Below are 18,812 nucleotides of genomic sequence, written 5' to 3'. Positions count from 1 at the left end.
AAATTATCTCTTTTTGATCTGTTTTCCAGATTAATTATTTTTTCCAATGAGATAACTTACATTTTCTTCTATTTTCCCATTCTTTTGGCTTTGTTGATTTTTTTTTTTTACTTTATTTAATTATCATTAGCTTCTATTTATCCAGTCCTAATTTTTGAGGAGTTATTTTCTTCAGGGATATTTTGATCTTCCATTACCATTTGACCAATTTTGTTTTTTAAGACATTACTTTCCTCAGAAGTTTCATGCCTTTTTTTTTTAAAACCAAGCTGTTAATTCTCTTTTTTTAAAAAAAATAATTTTATAGCATTGCTCTCATTCTTAGCTCAATTTTCCTTTATCACTCTTATTTAATTTTAAGATCTTTTTTTCCTTTTAAATTTTTTTTAGCTCTTTTAGAATTTTTTTTTTTTTGGCAACGCAATCAGGATTAAGTGACTTGTTAGTGTCACACAGCAAGTGTTAAATATTTGAAGATGGATTTCAATTTGGGTCTTCCAGACTCCAGATCCAGTGCTCTATCCAGCCACCTAGTTGCCCTTAGGAATTCTTACTAAGCTTGTGTCCAATCTGCATTTTTCTTAAGGCTTTGCATATATAGTTTTTCAGTTTGTGTCTTGAATATCTATGTCACCATAATAGTTTTTTTTTAATGGTTGAGTTCTTTTTGATTGTTGTTATTTGCTCGTTTTTCATGCCTCCCCCTCCCAACTTTGGACTCTTAAAATTGTGCTTTGCTCCTCTGAAATGAGGTTACAGTGTGGTCTCTGTTCTACACTTCAGTTTTTTTGGGTTTTTTGTTCTGCTCTTTTCACAGCTAGTTCTGGGGTTCTGTAAGTTTTTGATACTTCTAAGGTGATGTGATTTGGGGAGAGATGTGGTAACTTCTCTCCTGATCTGTACTCTTATCCTTACCCAAGTAGGGGTTTTGCTCTTTGGTAATCAAAATTCCTTTCCTCCCAATGGAACCCCTGCTCCCTTGTGAACTGACCACTCCTGAAACTGTGACCCAGAATTAGCTAATGGGTAATAAAGTTGCCAAATGATATCTGGCACAGAGATTTTTGAAATGTGATTGCTCCCAATTCAGCTGCTGCTGCTGCTGCTGTTGCTACTACCATCTCCTCCAAGGCCCACACCTGGTATCATTTCCACACTGTGCCTCACCATCCCAGTGCCAAAGATCTTTCCTTCTGCTCTAAGTTGTCCTGAGTTGAATAAAATGTCTCACTCTGACCTTTTGTAGGTTCTGATGCCTTAGAATTTGATTTGATACATTATTCTTCCTTAGAGAAGAATTTTGGAAGAGCTTGGTTAGAGTGTTCCCTTTACTCTGCCATCTTGGTTTTGCTTTCACTTTATTTTAAATTTTCTTTTCATATATTTCTCTCCAGGCCAAGAATTTTTAGTAGGAGGAGTAATACTGCCTTCTGATAATTCTTCACCATTAGGAAGTAGAAAAGATTGTGATCAAAAACAATAGATCCATTATTAAAAATGTTTTGTACTAGAGCTTATACAAACAACAATACAATGCCTCTTTGTGCCAAGTAGTGTGCAAGGCATTATATATATAAATGAAATACTTCCTACCCTCAATGTGTTTGGTAGGCAACAAGGTAGGAGCTGATCAATTTGGAGAATTTGGAAACTAGAAGGCAAAAAAAAACAGACAGAGATGCAGGATGGATGAAAGGAATAGGACAAGAGCCCAAGTAGAATACCAAAACTATTAGTGATATTGGATCAAAAAGGAACATTTTATATTACATATATAGAGATGGAATAGTTGTGATCTGCTTCCCCAAAGGGATGATACAATAAAAATTTTTTTGAAATTATGCTTTTCATACAGTAAAGGCTTTTTGAAAATATGAATGTAAGGGAATAATTATAAATTTTGAAATTATGACAGTATCATTTCCTTACTAACCAAATTTCAAGTCAGTTTTCCAGTTTGTTTTTTGTTTCTCTTATCTTTTTCACACTTCATCATTGACATTTAATGCTGTACCAAAGAGTAATTCTGAAAACTATGGATGTAATAATCCATAGTTTTCATAATTCATTATATTCTGGAATCCAATTTTTATTTTATTAATGATCTCAATGTTGTAAATATGAGTAATATGACTAGTGTATTTTTCTAGCATAATTCCAAATTATCTTCTATATTGATTCATAGTATCAAAGAATATATAGCTATAGCACTGAAAGAAAGCTCAAATGCCATATAGGTCAATTTCTTCATTTTATATATGAGGAAGGAAGCTGAGACTTACAGAGTTTGAGTGGCCTGCATAAACTTTTACAGGAAGTACTTGTCATTGGTATCTCTCCCAACAGTATATTAATGTGCTTGACTTTCCATAACCTCTCCAACATTGCTTATTCCCACTTTGACATTTTTGCTAATTTAATCCATAAATAATTAAATATCAATACATAATATGTGAGTACTGAAAGCATAGCATCTAAGAAAGCACTTCAAGAAAAAAATCATCATATTATAGGAAGAAATAGAGAAACCCTAATATTTGAAGACTTCACTACTTCTTTCAGACCTAAAAAAATGAACAAAAAGATAAATAAAGAAGAAGTTAAAAGTTCTGATTCAAATTTTATAAAAGGTAAGATATCTCTGATCTCTGGCTATTGTTGAATGTGAATAGAACAAAATATACATATTTGTTAGCTGCCTGTGGCACATTTACTAAAATTGACCATGATTGAAGCAAAACAAAACAAAACAAAACAAATAAATGTATGCATGACCAAGCAAATCAAACATATCTTTTGCTAACCACAGTGAAATAAAAATTAAAATCAAGTAATTATAATCAGTATAGTGCTTTGAGAAAAAAAGGATTCAAATGTGAATGGAAGCTAAATGATTAATTCAAAGGAATTTAATCCTAAGAAATTAATTAAAGAACAAATCCTAGAAATGGTTAGATGCTATGCTATGCTTTTTTAATGAAAAAAAAATCCCATCATAATAAGATAATATAACAAAATTTTTAAGCTGCAACTTAAAAGAGTTTTATTAGACTGCGAGGAAAATGGCAGTTGTGGAAGGGTTATGGGAAGATAAGTCTATAATGTCCTACTAACAGAACTGTAACATAGTCTAAACATTGTTTATAGTAATTTGGAAATATACCTAAAATTACTAAATTGTGCATTCCCTTTAAATCAAAAATACTATTACTATTTTTATACTCCAAAGAGATCAAAGAAAGGAAGAAAGGATGCATATATGTATATGTGCGCATATATATGTGTATATATATATTTATATATATATACACACACATATGTATACATATACATATACACAGGCAAGTATTTCTAAAAATCTCTTTAAATTAAACCAAAGAACTGAAATAAAATGTATTATGCATATCATTTGGAGGATTCCTGAACATATCATGTAATATGAATGTAAGGGAATATTCTTATATTTTGAGAAATGGAAGAGGGGAGCCATTCAAAGATAGCAGAAGAACTTGTATGAACAGAAGCAGAGAAAACTGAGTGGAATCAGGAGAATGGTTTATATAACAAAATAACAATATAATAACTACAACATTGTGTAATGTTCGGACTAGCTCTCTGGAGAACCTCAGGATCAACTTTGATCTTAGTAGGGGAGTGAAGGAGGCAGGTAGGCCCCATAGCTGGGCAAAGATGGAGTCTGGAATCTGGCGTCTTCTCTTGTGGCTGTAGCTGATAGTGCGATCTGAGTCTGAGATTCCCTTTAAATACTCCAGCACAATTACGTCACTACCTCACACTGAGCATGTGCAACTGTAAAACATTACATCACCATATTATCCTAAGTATATGCCAACTAGATTGATTACATCATTACATTACATTATGTTCCTGCCCTCTACAACAGTGTAAAGAAAAATAATTGTGAGATGCTTAAGAAAGGAAGCAGACAAGCATTTATTAAGTGTGCCATCTCCTGTGCTAAATTTGCTGTAGGATCTAGGAGGTAAATAGCCTCTTTTTACAGTTGAGAAAAATGAGGAAGGCAGAGATTAAGCAACTTGCTTAGGGTTGTACATCTTGTAAGGGCCTGACACCTATTGTGACTCCAGGCCCAAAGCCACTTAGCTACAGTGCAGCTAATTATGATGCCACAAGGTGAGCCAGCATCTTATTTGCCACCTCCTTTCAGAAAGGTGAAGACACAAAAAGAGATATTCATTCAAGATAGCCAATTTGTGAGTTTGTTTTTTACATCTGTATTTATTTGTCATAATAAAGGGCTTAAATTCCTCCTCTCTTTTTTTGATGTGGCTATTTAGGGAAACTAGGAAAGTAGAAATAATGATCATCAAGTAGTAAATGATTCTTCTCTTACTGCCCCTCATAGTTTTCACAGTATCCTAATGAACTGCCTTTATCTTTTTAAAAATCTATGTTTAATTTATGGAATAAAACAAACATTTCTATCACATGATAAAATAAAAAAGATGATTATACATGAGATTAAAAATCTACTACATACAACTTGCTATTCCTTTCAAATATACAAAAAAAATTATTGTGTAAATTTCTTTTTTTCTTCCCTCCCCTCCTTTACCCTTGAGATGGCTATAATTAGACAGAATAGATGTGTGTATGGGTATACATACATGTATATAGATAGATAGATACTTATGTGAATTTATTCTATATAAACAATATCAGTTCTTTCTCTGCATGTAGTGTCTTTCTTCGTATGTCTTTTATAGTTAATTTGAGTATTTATAATAGACAAAATAACTTATTCCCTCAAAGTTGTTAAACCTCTACTGACTTAATAATTCAGTTGAATATACCCCCATCATCAAATATGTATTTTTATAAATGGATATTTACTTCGCTGAAATTGCAAAATTAGAATATAAAAATTTCCTCTTCACTCTCTCTGTGGGTGGGAAAGTACTCAAATTTAAAGCAATTTCTACATAGCATTGGCCCCACATGTCTGAATTCAATTGCTCTCAGGGAAGAGGGGTGGGAGACAAGAAAGCCGTCAAAATTGCTGCTATTTGTTTTTAGCAATTCCTACTTAAATCAATAAAAATAATTAAATAAAAAAGCAAATGAAAATGAGATTAATGTAGCAAATTTTCTCCAACTGACAATGAATAGAGCACATTGATGATTTAACCCAAGCAGGTCTAATTTGAGTTGGGTCATTCAATGCAGGTACAAACTGTTAGCAAGTATAGGCTTATGACATAGAAGATTTATGTTGTCCTGCTGTTTGCTGTTTGAATGTGAAATGTATAAATTCAAAGTCAAATAATCTGTGTATAAGTTAAAAACATCAAGTTATCTGTAATATTTCTCAGCATAATTCATTTTGTTTTAAAATGCAACTTGTAAAAATGGAAAGAATTCAGCAAAGATTATTATAAGCAATCAGTTGAAATTTTCAACAAACAAATTGTAAATTTACTTGTCTTAAATTTCTAAAATTGCTCCTAAAGTTTTAAGTGACATAATAATCCCTAGTGATGGATAAATACATAACAGATTTAAAAAAAAGAAATACATTGGAGCAGCTGAAATTAATAAAACATAGAAACAGTTTGAGTAATAGAAATATAGAAACATGAAGTAAAAAACCCAAATCTCAGGAAATAATATCCATATTATTATTGGGATTCATAAGTACTAACTATTACTGATAGAAAGAAAAGATTGCTATGGTCAGTTTGTATAAATACTTAAGCTGGAGATAGTAATGAGCCTAATAAATTGAGATATCTTGAAAATGTTTGTGCAGAATATACATTTGCAAGACAAGATACTGTTTTCATTTATTATACTAATAATAGCCTTTTATTTTTTAAAATATATTCAAAATAGTTTTAATGTTTATCTCGCAAAACCTCATGTTCCAAAATTTTCTCCTCCCTTCTCTCTTCCTTCCTACTCTGAGACAGCAAGTGATCCAATATAGGTTAAATATGTGCAATTCCTCTAAACATATTTCCACATTTGTCATGCAGCATGAGAAAAATCAGATCAAAAGGGGGAAAAAGCACAAGAAAGAAAAAAAATAATCAAGCAATATTAAAAAGATGAAAATACTATGCTTTTAATCCATATTCAGTCTTGTAGTTCTCTTTCTGGATGCAAATGATTCTTTCCATCACAAGTCCATTGGAATAAGGCAAGATAATTTTAACAAGCAAAAGCAAAAAAAATAAATAAATAAACATGTTTGTGGCATTAAAAAAAAGTTGATTTTATCATATAAAATTGCTTGCCACTTTGTTATATGTAAAAAGTTCATTCAATAGGAGAAGTTTTGCTGTAGGTATTTGCATGTATGGAACAGTGTGTGGCAAATTATATGCAAAGCACTTTTGAAGTGTTCCACTTGCAAATAATATGGTGGGTAGGAGACTTCCTCTATATTTGAAGATATTTATTATCAATCCTTTGAAAAGCTAAAATCTTATTGCCAGCAGATGAATCCTTATGAATGATCCAATGAATTACTTGTTTGATTTTATGTGTACAATGTGTAGCCGAATTTGATATTAAAGGAAGATTTGTTACTTATTGCAGTCTTATTGATGGCAATGCCACATCGTGAAAATATTTCAATGTAATTTACTTTTTCTTCATCAAAATGCTGTATTATTTGAAAATTACTTTGGACTGCCCTGGCAAGGTTCAAATGATGTCAGGATAATATGTCTGTAGTGTAAAAAGTGTTCCCTCTTACGATTTGGATTCAGGGAAAGATCCATATATAATCACTTGTATCAAGAAATATGTGTAGCTACTTACAATTTTTCAAGTTGTTACAAGAGTAATCAGCTTTGTTTTTAGACATCCAGGCGGTTTTTAAAAGAAGACTATTTGCAAACTTGTGTGATAACTAGGAAGCAGAGCTTAATGCACTTGTATAGTATCATTGAAGCATTCTGGCTTTCTCATGATAAAGTATTTCAAAATAATTCAAAGGAAAAAAATGATATGTTCTCTTATCAGGAATAATAAAAATGAAGCAAATTCATTTTTATACCAATTTTTTTGGAAATTTATGTGGAGTATATTTTTGAGGGGAAAAAACATCTTTATTCTAAATAAATAACTCCAAGGTCCTAACTTTCTAATATATCTTTCCTATAAATGAAATAGCAGGAAGTTGGAGATCTGCTTATCTCCTTATCATCCTAGAGAAACAATTTTCATTTTATTTTTATAGCCTAGATATTCTAATATGAATGAAGGAGGAACTAATTTACTTTGAATAAATATGATATATTCAGTCTTCATGGAATAAAAACAGCAGTGTTGTAATGAAAAAATGAGAGCACCTTTCACAGGAACAGTAACATTATTATTAGGATTATTATCTTTTAGTTTTAAATGTGAAAATTATGAGTGATTTATCATAGAACACATCATATTGTTTAATGCACATATTTAAGATTTATTTGCTGTTAGAAATTTTAAGTTTTATTTAAACATGAACTGGATCATTTCATAAATTGTTTTATGAAAAGTAGGATGCGTGTAACTAATTTTTTAAGGAAAAGGGAGGTTTGTTTTACTATATAAAGTTTTTTTTTTTAAATATTGGCATAAAGTACGGAGGAGGGAAAGAATAGTTATGATAGAAGTTATTAAACTTTTCAGTAATGTAGAAGCTGAATTAATCTGTCGAAAGACAGGGAAGTAAAGATTGAGTTTGAAAGGACTTGAAAGGAGAAAATTTTGAATCAGCCACTTTAGGGAGTATGTAGCAAAGTCTTGACTGAGGTTAAATAGGATGAATTTGTAGTATACCAAATCAGTGTGATTTCATGACTTTCCCAGCACTCTTGAGTAGGAGCAGATGGTTCAGTTGACCTAGGTTTGGGAATTTGCAGGATGGGAATAGTGGAAGATAAAGGTAAGGAATCAAATATGGAGAAGAGTGCAGTGTTGAAATAGCTGATTATGAAATCAAGAATATCAACATAGCCAGAATAGAAGTGATAAACTATTATAGTAGAGGTGAATCAGTGGGATCAGATCGTCCTATGAGGGCAAAGAGTAGAGTCAAAAAGTTTAAGCTGGTGGGAGAAGAGAAAGTACAGCAGATGGTGATGAGTAAGGGAAAATTCAGAGTTCAGATCCTGGAGGTTAGAACAGTTTTGTTTGATAGTGAAACCTAATGCTTAGCCTCCTCTGTGAATACCCTGTGGTAAGTACAAGTGGATAAATGAAAATCCTAGAAGTTTATGAACTGAGATACGAGGGTATTAAGAGAATTTTTATTGTGAATATTGGAAGTTACAGTGAATGATGATTGAGATTGAAATAGGAAGGAATCCTGCAAACCAGATGCCAATTCATTGAGAAAGGCAAGCAAGTAAGGAAATGTTAGCAGCAAACTTTAGAATCAGGAGTTATAATAACATGTACTAAGGAGAGTAAGTAAGGAAAAATAGTACAGGGAGAATTAAAGAAGTCTTCAGTTATGAATAGTATAATCCACAAAAGGTATATTATAGCTTTAGGAAAAAAATCAAGGTGTCACTTTATATTAGGAGATAGATACAATTAAGATTGTGGGATGTCTCATTAGAGTTATATCTTCTCTTTAATAGTTTTAATTCTTCTAAATATTTTCCAAGAGAATCTTTGAAAACTACTCTATGTTGATTTACAAAATATTCAACTTAACACGTTTTTTAGAAGACTGTTGTAATGACTAAAGAGTCAGTCTTAGAGTCAGGAATATCTGGGTCCAAGTTTCACTTTGTCACACATTGACTGTGACTCTAAGCAGTCACAATCTCAAAGAGCCTCAATAACTTTCTAAGGCTAATTTGTTGAGTGATTGATGACCTATGTTAGGAGAGGGAATTTCCTCGCTAAAGATTTCCCTATACTGATGAAATAATAAATCAAAGAGAAATAAAATTATTGAAAAAGCAAAGAAAATTATCTTATTTATCACCTTATTAATATGTTCTTTGAATAGTTACTCATGAATGCCCACGAAAAGGAAGAAACATCTGCCTCTCCTTATATGAACTCAGATTCCTATCACAACTCATAAAACCTCTGTTAAAATTGGAAAAGGAAGTTCAAGACCTTTCCCAAGAATTGCTCTCACTGCCCAAGATATCCAGACATACTTCAGGTAAGTTGATCTTTTAATATATAAACCTATAGTCTATTTCTCCTCTACCTCCACACTCTCCACCACTAACTCTTAGTATATGAGCATCATTATTTTGTAATGATTTCAAAATGTTCTGAAGTTAGCAGAACAATACTAATTTTGGATTCATTTTGATAAAAAGTCTAATTCCTAGATAAGACACTTGTAAATACTAAATCATTCAGAAGAAGCATGGTATTACAAAAAGGGCATTTGATTGAGAATCAAAAGCCTTGGCTTCTGGTCCTAGGGTCTCTTATCAAAGGATTCTATGATCTTTAGTAAGTCATTCACCTTCCTTTGTTTTCAGTTTCCTCATCTATTAGATAAGTAAGTTGAATTAAAGTTATTTCATATCTTAAGATTTACTGTATACCTAAAAATGCCATAGTTATTTAAACTAAAATAATAATGTTAGTTTAAAAAAAGTATGTTTTTAAAAATAAAAAAGTCCTCCAATAAAATCTTTTCTTAATATTTCTCTGTATAGAATAGCAGGGTAAATTCTGACAAGTTATATCCTAATGTACATGCCTATGATCTGAGGACTTGGCTGCCTAAGTTCAACAAGGGTCATCACTAGATTGGCCCCATGGCTAGAACTTGGAGTCCATAGCCGGTCTAAAAGATATTCTATAACATTTTAAAAGGGCTCTGTGAGGAGATTTTTAAGGCAAGAAGTTTAAAAAAATGTAATAGGATTTTTTGTAATTCTTAAAAATAGAAGCAGTATGATGTGATGACTAGAGCTAGCATAGAATCAGGAAGTCTTGCATTCAAGTCCTGTTTCTTCTACAATTTAATGATTCGTGACTTTGGGCAAGTTACTTAACTTTACAATGTTGTAACTAATGCAGCTGAGGTGTTGATTTTCATTGGTGGAGGCCATTTTCCACTAGACATGCTCCACATTGATGAAATTACAGACGCAATTCAATTCTTAACAAATCCCTTATCAGGAATATGATATGCTTAAATGTTGGGACAATATTCCATCAAAATTTCAAATGTAAAAGGGAAATATTTCACATTGTTCTTTTTATAGAAATGGATTTAAATATCAATTATAATAAAATACCTGAAGTTAAAATTATAAGGAAATACTTATTTGTATATTATTTTTTAAATATTATATTAAATTTCTGAAGACATAGTACTGCTTTTTAGAGAAATCAGGGAATAAACTTTTATAGCTTTCAGGGACTTTGGAGATCACCTAATCAAATTCTTTTATTTTTTGCCTAGAGAATGGAAATGACTTGCCTTATGTAATTGTGCTGAAAGTTATTTCAGGATCTGAAGCCAGAACTTTGACTTCACATATTGGCTGCACAGCAAAATTAGAAAAGAAATACAAATTTGTATGATGAATTCTATCAGAGTTGGAATTCTGGAAAAAAAGTAATTGTATGATAAGGTCCCAATTAGAGCAAATAATGAATTCTCCGATATAGATGAATGTATTTGAATTCACATTAATCTAAGAAAAATTATGTAAAATACGGTTGGTTCTAGCCCAAAGAAAGTATGTAATATAAATTTAAATAATAAGACTATTGAAGGAGATTCATTATTTGCACTAATCTGGAAATAGGTATACTTATACTTTGATAAGATTTTGTATTTTTAATGTAATTATTTAACTGCTTCAAATTAGTTGTTTACATTGCCAATTCAAATATAATGTTTTTTTTTAAAGCATGTTTAATCTTCTAAGGCTTTGTAAATTCCATGGAAAGATATGCATTTCAGTCAGAGAAAGTGAACAAGTAATGTGGAATTTAAGTGAGACCCTAAAGATAGAAGGGGGATCATGTGCCAATTGTTTTATGCTACAGAAAAGCTTTTCAAAGCTAGAATCAGGAAGAGGTATAGGTGGATAACAGGTTTCTGAAACTGACAAGTAAATAAAGCAGAAAAGAATAGCTACATAAGAGAATTAATATAAGTCTGTAAAGATAATGGAATTAAGGAAACTAGATTTTATTAGAAGGCAATGGGAAGACCATGGAAAAAAATCTTTCTTTTGGGGGAATGACATAGTCAAAGATAGATAAAGTCCTCTCTCAAAAAGGGATAATATATATTTTCTTTGTGATAGCTAACAATATTGCATTTGGATGCTTTTAAGGACAACAGATTTTGACTTTGTGCATCCTACATGTAATATAGTTAGTTCCCAAACTTGCAACTTGTAGAGAATATTCAAGACCTTTGGCATCCCTGACTCAGAACCTAGAGACCTGTGAACAGCTATGGGGACTTGTTAAGGACCATATCTAGGTGAAGGGACAGGTCAATTCTCCGAGAGCTTCCACAGCTGTAAATCATGACATTTGAAGGAGTTGTGGGGCAGCCTTTCCTGACACAAGTGTTGCTTGTGGACTGGGAATGAAATAAATTGGAGGCAGAGGGAAGAGGAGAGAGGTTAGACAACGTAATGGTCTCTCAGTCTCCTTCATCAGTATCATCCACTCATATGAAGAGATCCATTCTACAGGTCTGAGTTAGATCTCCAGCAGCTACTGGCACATGGCTCCCATATCACAACACTTCCTGGGGAAATTCTGGGGTTAGGTATATCTGGAAAAAAGGATAAGCCCAGGTATATATGGGGTTTTCCTATATTCAGATGATTGGAGCGTGGGATTAATTTTTCACTATTTTTGCCCTGAGAATTTAAACCTGCGTAGAAAGTCTATTATTATTATTATTTTTTAGAAATAAAAGACTAGAAATAATCTAAACACAAAACTAATCTTCTTCCGACACAATTCAGAATTATTCATCAGTTGCTTAAAAATTTTCATGACTTTCCATTCCCTACTAATTAGCATCTACATTTCTTATACTGATATTCTAAACACCCATACTTTAATGTACTCTATATAGTAGACAATTTGAAATATTTTCATTTCCCCCAAATATAATCCTTATTTTCTCCCTTTGTGAATATTTGGAGTGTTCTCATTTCCTATCTCTTCTTTAAACTGGATTAAAGCCAGGTGAAATGCCTTTCTCATTCCATTAAGACAAAATTATCTTCTTCCTTTCATAGTTCAGTTGTACATTATACCTACCTATGTAGACATCATATTTTGTTGCATGTTTATACGTATATCTTATTTGCAAATATTGGATTGTGAAATTTTTGGGTGTATGACCATATCTTATTTGCTGTTTTACTTCTTTACTATTTAGAACACCTCCTTACATATAGCGAATCCTCAATAAATGGTTATTAAATTCATTGAAAACTAGAATGACCTCTGAGAAATATTAACATGATGCAAAATTGGATTGAAAAAAAGGAGCCAGGTCCTGGTTCCAGAAATAAAAAAAATCTGTGTTCCATTTGATAGAGAGCGAAGACTAGTCAGACCTGGTTTGATGGAGAATATTTCAAAATCTTTTAATGAGAGAAGCCCTCAAAACCCTTGAGATTGGCAAAAATGACAGGAAAAAAAAACAAATGTTGGAGAGGTTGTGATATGAATTGGGAACATTTTGGAAAGCAGTTTGGAATTATACATTCAAAATTAGTAGTGGGGCATGTTGTCCTTTAAGCTAGTTATAGCACTATTAGACCAATACCCAAAAGAGATTAAAAAAAAAGAGGAAAATATCCTATACATGTACAAAAATATTTATAGCAATTTCTTTTGTAGTGGCAAAAAATTGGAAACTAATTATCCATCAGTTAGGAAATAGCTAAACAAATGTAATAGAATATTATTATGCTGGAGGAATTTTTTTTAAGAAAAGAAATGATTTTAAGGGTTTGTAAAAGATTTGTATGAACTGATGCAGAATGAAATGAACAGAAACAGAACAATTTTACCATAACATTAATGTTATAAAAATGAACACTTTTGAAGACTTTATGAACTGATAAAGGATGAAATGAGTAGAACCAACAGACCAGTTTATATAATAACAACAAAAACACTATAAAAACAAACAATTTTGAACATTGTTAAGAACTCTGACCAAGGCAATAACCAAGGATGGTTACTAAAGACTGATGATGAAGCATATTGCTCACTTCCTGACAGAAAGATGATGGATTTATGGTACAGAAAGAGACATATTTGGGGGACATGGCCAAATGCAGAATTTGTTTTGGTTGACAATGCATATTTGTTACCAGGGAATTTTTTGGGGGGGGTTTTGTTTTACTTTTTCTTGGGGTGGTAGGTATAAGGAAAAAGAAAATAGATTTCTACTAATTAAAAATTAAGTTTAATTTAAAAAAGTAAAATCTTGGCAAGAAAAATATATTCCTGTTTCATGTGTGTATATATATATATATATATATATATATATACACACTACATAATACATATATTTTAATATATATTATATATATATATTTACATCACATTAAGCCTCATTGAGCATTTTTATCAGGTAACAACATGGCAGGTAGAAACAATTTCAATATTAGAGTTAGAATTCTGCATTATATGAATGCAGTTAAATCTCAGAAGATGTAATTATTGGAAGGAATTTTAAAGTGCAGAACTTTGAAGTGTCTGAACAAGAAATATCTGGGCACAAAAACATTTTTTGATGATAATATATATTTCCCATTATAGAAATTTTTATGTTTTATATTGAGTCCAACATGATTTAGCATTACAGAACTATATGCATATGTTTACCTGAAGAGAATCATTCTTAGGGAAATTGCCAACAAAATCATAACTGTTCTGTTCATTATCCTATTGTGAAATCCCATTTTTATCACTAATGAATAGATTTTTAATAAGGAAAGGAAAGAATGATCAAAGAAACCAAGTTTTATAAATTTCCCATTTGAAATATTTGTTTAGAGTGAAAGAAATCCTGTATATGGTTTATAGCAAGCAGATTAAGAATCATTCTGGTTTGTTGAATATTCTTTTGTTAAGAATTTTTTGCTACCAAGGAACTTAGAAGTATAGCTGTCTACATAACCAAAAATAATCTGAAGCAATTGAAAACACAATTGCATCATCCAAATGTTTCACAATATTCAGATGTGTGGAGTCTTCATATATAAGAAACAAAACATCAAGTTGACTGAGTTATTTTTTAAACTTTTCTTTTGATGTTTGTTAGTTCCCCAAGACCATAGAATATTGTCCCCAAAGATTTTAGAATAGACCAATAATTAGGAAATTGACATTAATTAGATTTTTGAAGATAGCAATGATGTTTTCACTTATTTTTTTCTTCTATTTGGCCACTTTGACATTTTTGAAGACCCATTATTATGATAGAACATTATTTGATTGTGACTGTGCTGCCAGTATACTTTGTTGCTTATGGAATTTCTTCAGGTTTGAAATTTGGAACATATCTAATGCTACTTCAAAATAAAGAATGTCTTTGGGCAGTTCCTCATTTTTGGCCGAAGGTGGCATCTGAGATTTATCTAAACCAGGAGGTTTCTTGGCCCTCATTTTTCTCTAGACCCAGCGATGACAAAGAGCCATGGCTGCATAAATTGGATGTAAGAAGAACACTTAGGGTTTGTCTCAGAAGAATCAAAGATTTCAGATCTTCTGAAAGATTGTTTGTACTCTTAGGGGGTCTTAAGAGGGGTCAAATGGCTTCTAAGAGTTCCTTAGCTAGATGGTTAAGGGATTGTATTAGGGAGGCGTATGTAGTTAAGGTAAAGAGGCTCCCAGGGTTTGTAAAGCTCATTACACCAGTACTAGAGCTGCGTCTTGGGCAGAGAGGTCGAAGGCTTCCACATTGGAAATTTGCAAGGTGGCCACCTGGGCTTCTCTTCCTACTTTTTTCATAGCATTATCTCTTGGATGTAGTCTCTTCTACAGATTCTGTGTTTGGTGGGAGGTTGCTTGTGAGCCAGAAAAGAACAGTGGAGAAAAGAAAGACATAGTTCACACTTCTAGCTGCCAACAAGGCGGGTTGCTTTGTAGTGCACACAATGGGAAGCTATGAAGACCAATTTGGGTGTGAAAGTGTTATGTCGCAGAGAAGTACTGCCAACCTCTACTCTCTGTGAAAGAAACTACATTGCAGATACTAGCTAGGGGTGCAAAATGAATCATAGGGAACTCAATGGAAAAAGAAAAAAAAAAGATTTTCTATTTGTATTTTTTGGCATTTAGGTGATCCACTATTTTAATCTAGACATTCTTTTAGATATATTGAAGTTAAATTCTACATACATATATCTGTGCTATTATAATGAGCAAAAAAAGTGACCATATTCTCTCTAAAAATTAAGTTGACTGTATTTTCAATATATTTTTCTTTTTAGATTTGGGAAACTATAATTCTAGAGAGGCCTAATTGAAGTTTGATTAATATGATATACTTGTATTTTGAAAGTGATGATTTTAAAATTTATCTAAAAAGTTACTCCATTACAACTCAAGAACTCTGAGTGGCTACTGTGCAGATGGGCAATAGACTTTAACATGAGAATATAAAAACAAAACTACAGGATAGACCATTTTGTTAAGGAGCTTCCATTGTAATGGAATATGTAGGACTTAGCAGAATAACCATGATAACAAGAGATTTCAAGATAAATGCATAGGTTCTATGAGGAATTGAAGAGAAAGAATCTTACAGGATAAGAGCTTATTCTCAGGGAAAGCTGCGTGGAGAAAGTGGCACATGAGTTGGACTTTTACATAGAGGCTTCAACAGAGAGCTGGGTGGTGGTGAGCGGGTTGGCACAAGTAAAATTATGGATACTAGAGAGTTCAGGGTAGCAATGCATTCCAGTTTAGCTGTAATAATGGGTATATAAAATATTGGAAATGTGTGAAATAAGGTAGAAAGAGGATTGGAGCTTTTCACTGTGAAGAAAATGAGCTTGGTCTCATCCTTTCTAGTCTTATGTTTGAAAATCATTCTTTTTTTTTTTTTCTCCCAAAGGATTCGAATTTTAAGGAAGTATAATAAAGTTCAGGACAGTTTTCTTTTTGAACTCTCTATAAAATGCTCACCAAACACACAAGCCTTAGAAAATGTATTCCTTATTTATTTTGAAGTTAGCAAAATGGGATTTATTTAAATGACTGTGCCTAGAGACACATTCCTTCAAGTGGACAAAATATATAATATATGTGGAGTGAAGTGATAAGCCTAAGATAACTATTTTTTCCAAATAATTTTTTATAGTTATAGAATACTATTCAATTGCTAGAACATAACAATGATATACAACTTGGTGGAATGTAAACTGCTTGAAAGAAGGGTTTTGTGTGTGTGTGTGTGTGTGTGTGTGCGGAATTATAATACAATGACTGGTTTATAGTAGGTATTTAATAAATGTTTGTTGATTAAAGTGTTTGAGGAAGTAGCTACATATATTTAATTTTTAATTCCATCTTAGATTAACTAGATTAGATAGAATAAGACTGCAAATATGTTCCATTAACTTGGACAGTAAAAGGGGATGAAATTTTCAAAATTTGACCATCTGAAACAAAGAATAGGACATTTACTTATTATATAGCAGAAAATCATTACTTTTCCCAATGTTTTCATTTTTTAAATATATGTGTGATAGTTAAAGGTGTCATTTATTTTGACATATTGAAATAGAAATCACTCTCAAATTTTAAAAGTAATATCTTCCAGTTTATTTATTTCACAAAAACTTTTTTTTTTACTTAATTTTACTTAATTACCCTTAAATTATGTATTCTTTTTAGGGTCAAGTAACTATGAAGCAAAAAAACCAAAATAAATAAAAAAGTAGCTATTCTTTATGTAATAACTATAAATTATGAGTACAGTGGAATGTAGATTCTATCATGTTATATGAAAAACATTATATGTAACTTGAGTTTCACATCATAACAATAGCATTCTACTATGTTTTGTTGTTTTTATAAATGATATTGATATATTAGAAAGTATTATGGATTTAAATTTTCGACAAAATAAATTTTAACTTGGACCTTTATTTTTAATATTGCATAGGAGCTTGGAAGAAATCTAGTGGAGAATTTTTAATACAGGAAGCGAGAGCAAATGAAACTAACATACTACCTGAGAAATTACTGCAGATAAAAGAGGTAAGTTTGAAAGAACTCTTAGTCATTTGAGTTTTTTCCTACACACCAACAAAATGGTTCAGGATATTTTTTCCTAAATCCTAGTTACATGAGTTTTATAACTTGGTTGGAAAAATAAATTAACCTGGTAAGTCTTTGATTAAAAAATAAGAATCCTTCCTAAGGTGGGTTATTACTTAAGTCATACATATTTTTCTGCCCAGGATAGACTTTGTCTCTTTGCCTATATTGCCTCTGATGAAAGAACTTTGAGCTCAGGATTAGGATTGTTTGTTTTCAGTTAGAAGTTCTGCATTACAGGAACACTAAGATTTGTTAAGATGATAAGAATTTATGCATTAGCTAATTTGAAAAAGAAAAAGGAAAGAATGAAATGAGAAGTACAAAAAGGAAAGATAAAGAATAGTTAAAAATGAACTATTATAGACAAATAATAATGCCAAAAGAATAATCAGTCAGGACAATCTATTTTAACAGTGTAATGCTGCACTTCAAATCCCGCCCTGCTAACTTCCCACTCTCTTCTTTTTGTGTCTTCTCCACCATACTTATTTCTTCAAGATCACTAGTGATCTCTTTATTGATAAATTCAGTGGTCTTCATTCTCTTTCTTCTTGATGTGGCTGCAACATTTGACACCGTTGATCACACTCTTGGTCCTTTCCTTCTGTGACCTTGCTCCTCCTATTTCTCCTCTTACCACTCTAGCAAGACTCTCTTATTCTACATTGCAGGACTATCTTCCATGCCCCAGCCTTTGGGTTGTGGTGTGTCATAGCACTCTTCCATAAGTTGTCTTCTCTTTTATTGTTGTTCTCTCTTGATAACCTTCCTTAGGTTCCTATGCAGAAGACTGTCAAATCTGTTTTTTCATTGGACCTATGCTGTCCCACTCTGAGGATTGCAGCTCTATGCTGGTTGCTACCTACTGCCAAGATCCCTGCCCCAATTTCTGACCACCCTGGGACTTTCTTAGTGGAGTTCTCTCTACTTGTGCTTCTTCTGAACACAGCCTAGAAAGCATTATGTACCCTATTTCTTATCTAGTTGAAAGGCAACCCAGTACTGACTTTGCTGGACTCTCTCTCTTATTGCTTGTTGACTTTTGCCTGAATTTTTGTGCAGCTTTGGGGAGGAAGTAGTTTCTATAATTTCTCATTAGACACCTTAATCATAATTAATCATAATAATGATTTAATCAAAATTAAATCGAGTGGAAACTTATGTGTTTGCTGAAAGAGGGATGTGGAAATTGGGCAGTCTGCTTCCCCTTCAGGCAGCAAGTCCCATCATTCATTTATTAATTTTTTTTATGATCTCTTCTTACCTAATCTTGAAATTACTGTCTTCAAAATTGTTAATAATCTCTTCACTACAAGATCTATTAGGCCTTTTCTCTGTTCTCATCTTTCTAGACCTATTTGATGCATTTGACACTGGTAACCATGCCCCACACTTGGTTACCCTCTCCTTGTCTAATCTCTTCTCATTTCCAATGTTGACCCATCATCCACATTGCTCTCCCTAACTGTGGGTGTTTCTCAAAGCTCTATTGGTGCTCTCTTCTCTTCTCTTCTCTATCATTT

The 18,812-nt window shown here is 32.1% G+C and overlaps 1 protein-coding gene across 4 annotated transcripts in view; it reads left to right on the top strand.

Moving 5' to 3' along the window:
- The window catches only part of KIAA0825 (KIAA0825 ortholog), a 540,869-nt gene that overhangs the window by 142,423 nt on the left and 379,634 nt on the right, over nucleotides 1-18,812 (top strand). For all 4 annotated transcript variants that reach the window (XM_031949172.1, XM_023496065.2, XM_031949211.1 and 1 more), the window contains exons 5-6: nucleotides 8,996-9,157; nucleotides 17,132-17,226. In XM_031949172.1, the coding sequence (XP_031805032.1) occupies nucleotides 8,996-9,157; nucleotides 17,132-17,226 (257 nt within the window). The remainder of the gene's footprint in view (nucleotides 1-8,995; nucleotides 9,158-17,131; nucleotides 17,227-18,812) is intronic.

This window comes from Sarcophilus harrisii, chromosome 1 (assembly GCF_902635505.1).
Source record: "Sarcophilus harrisii chromosome 1, mSarHar1.11, whole genome shotgun sequence".
NCBI classification, from domain to species: Eukaryota; Metazoa; Chordata; class Mammalia; order Dasyuromorphia; family Dasyuridae; genus Sarcophilus; species Sarcophilus harrisii.
The sequence above is the reverse complement of the archived record's forward strand: the minus strand, read 5'-3'. Positions and strand labels throughout refer to the sequence as shown.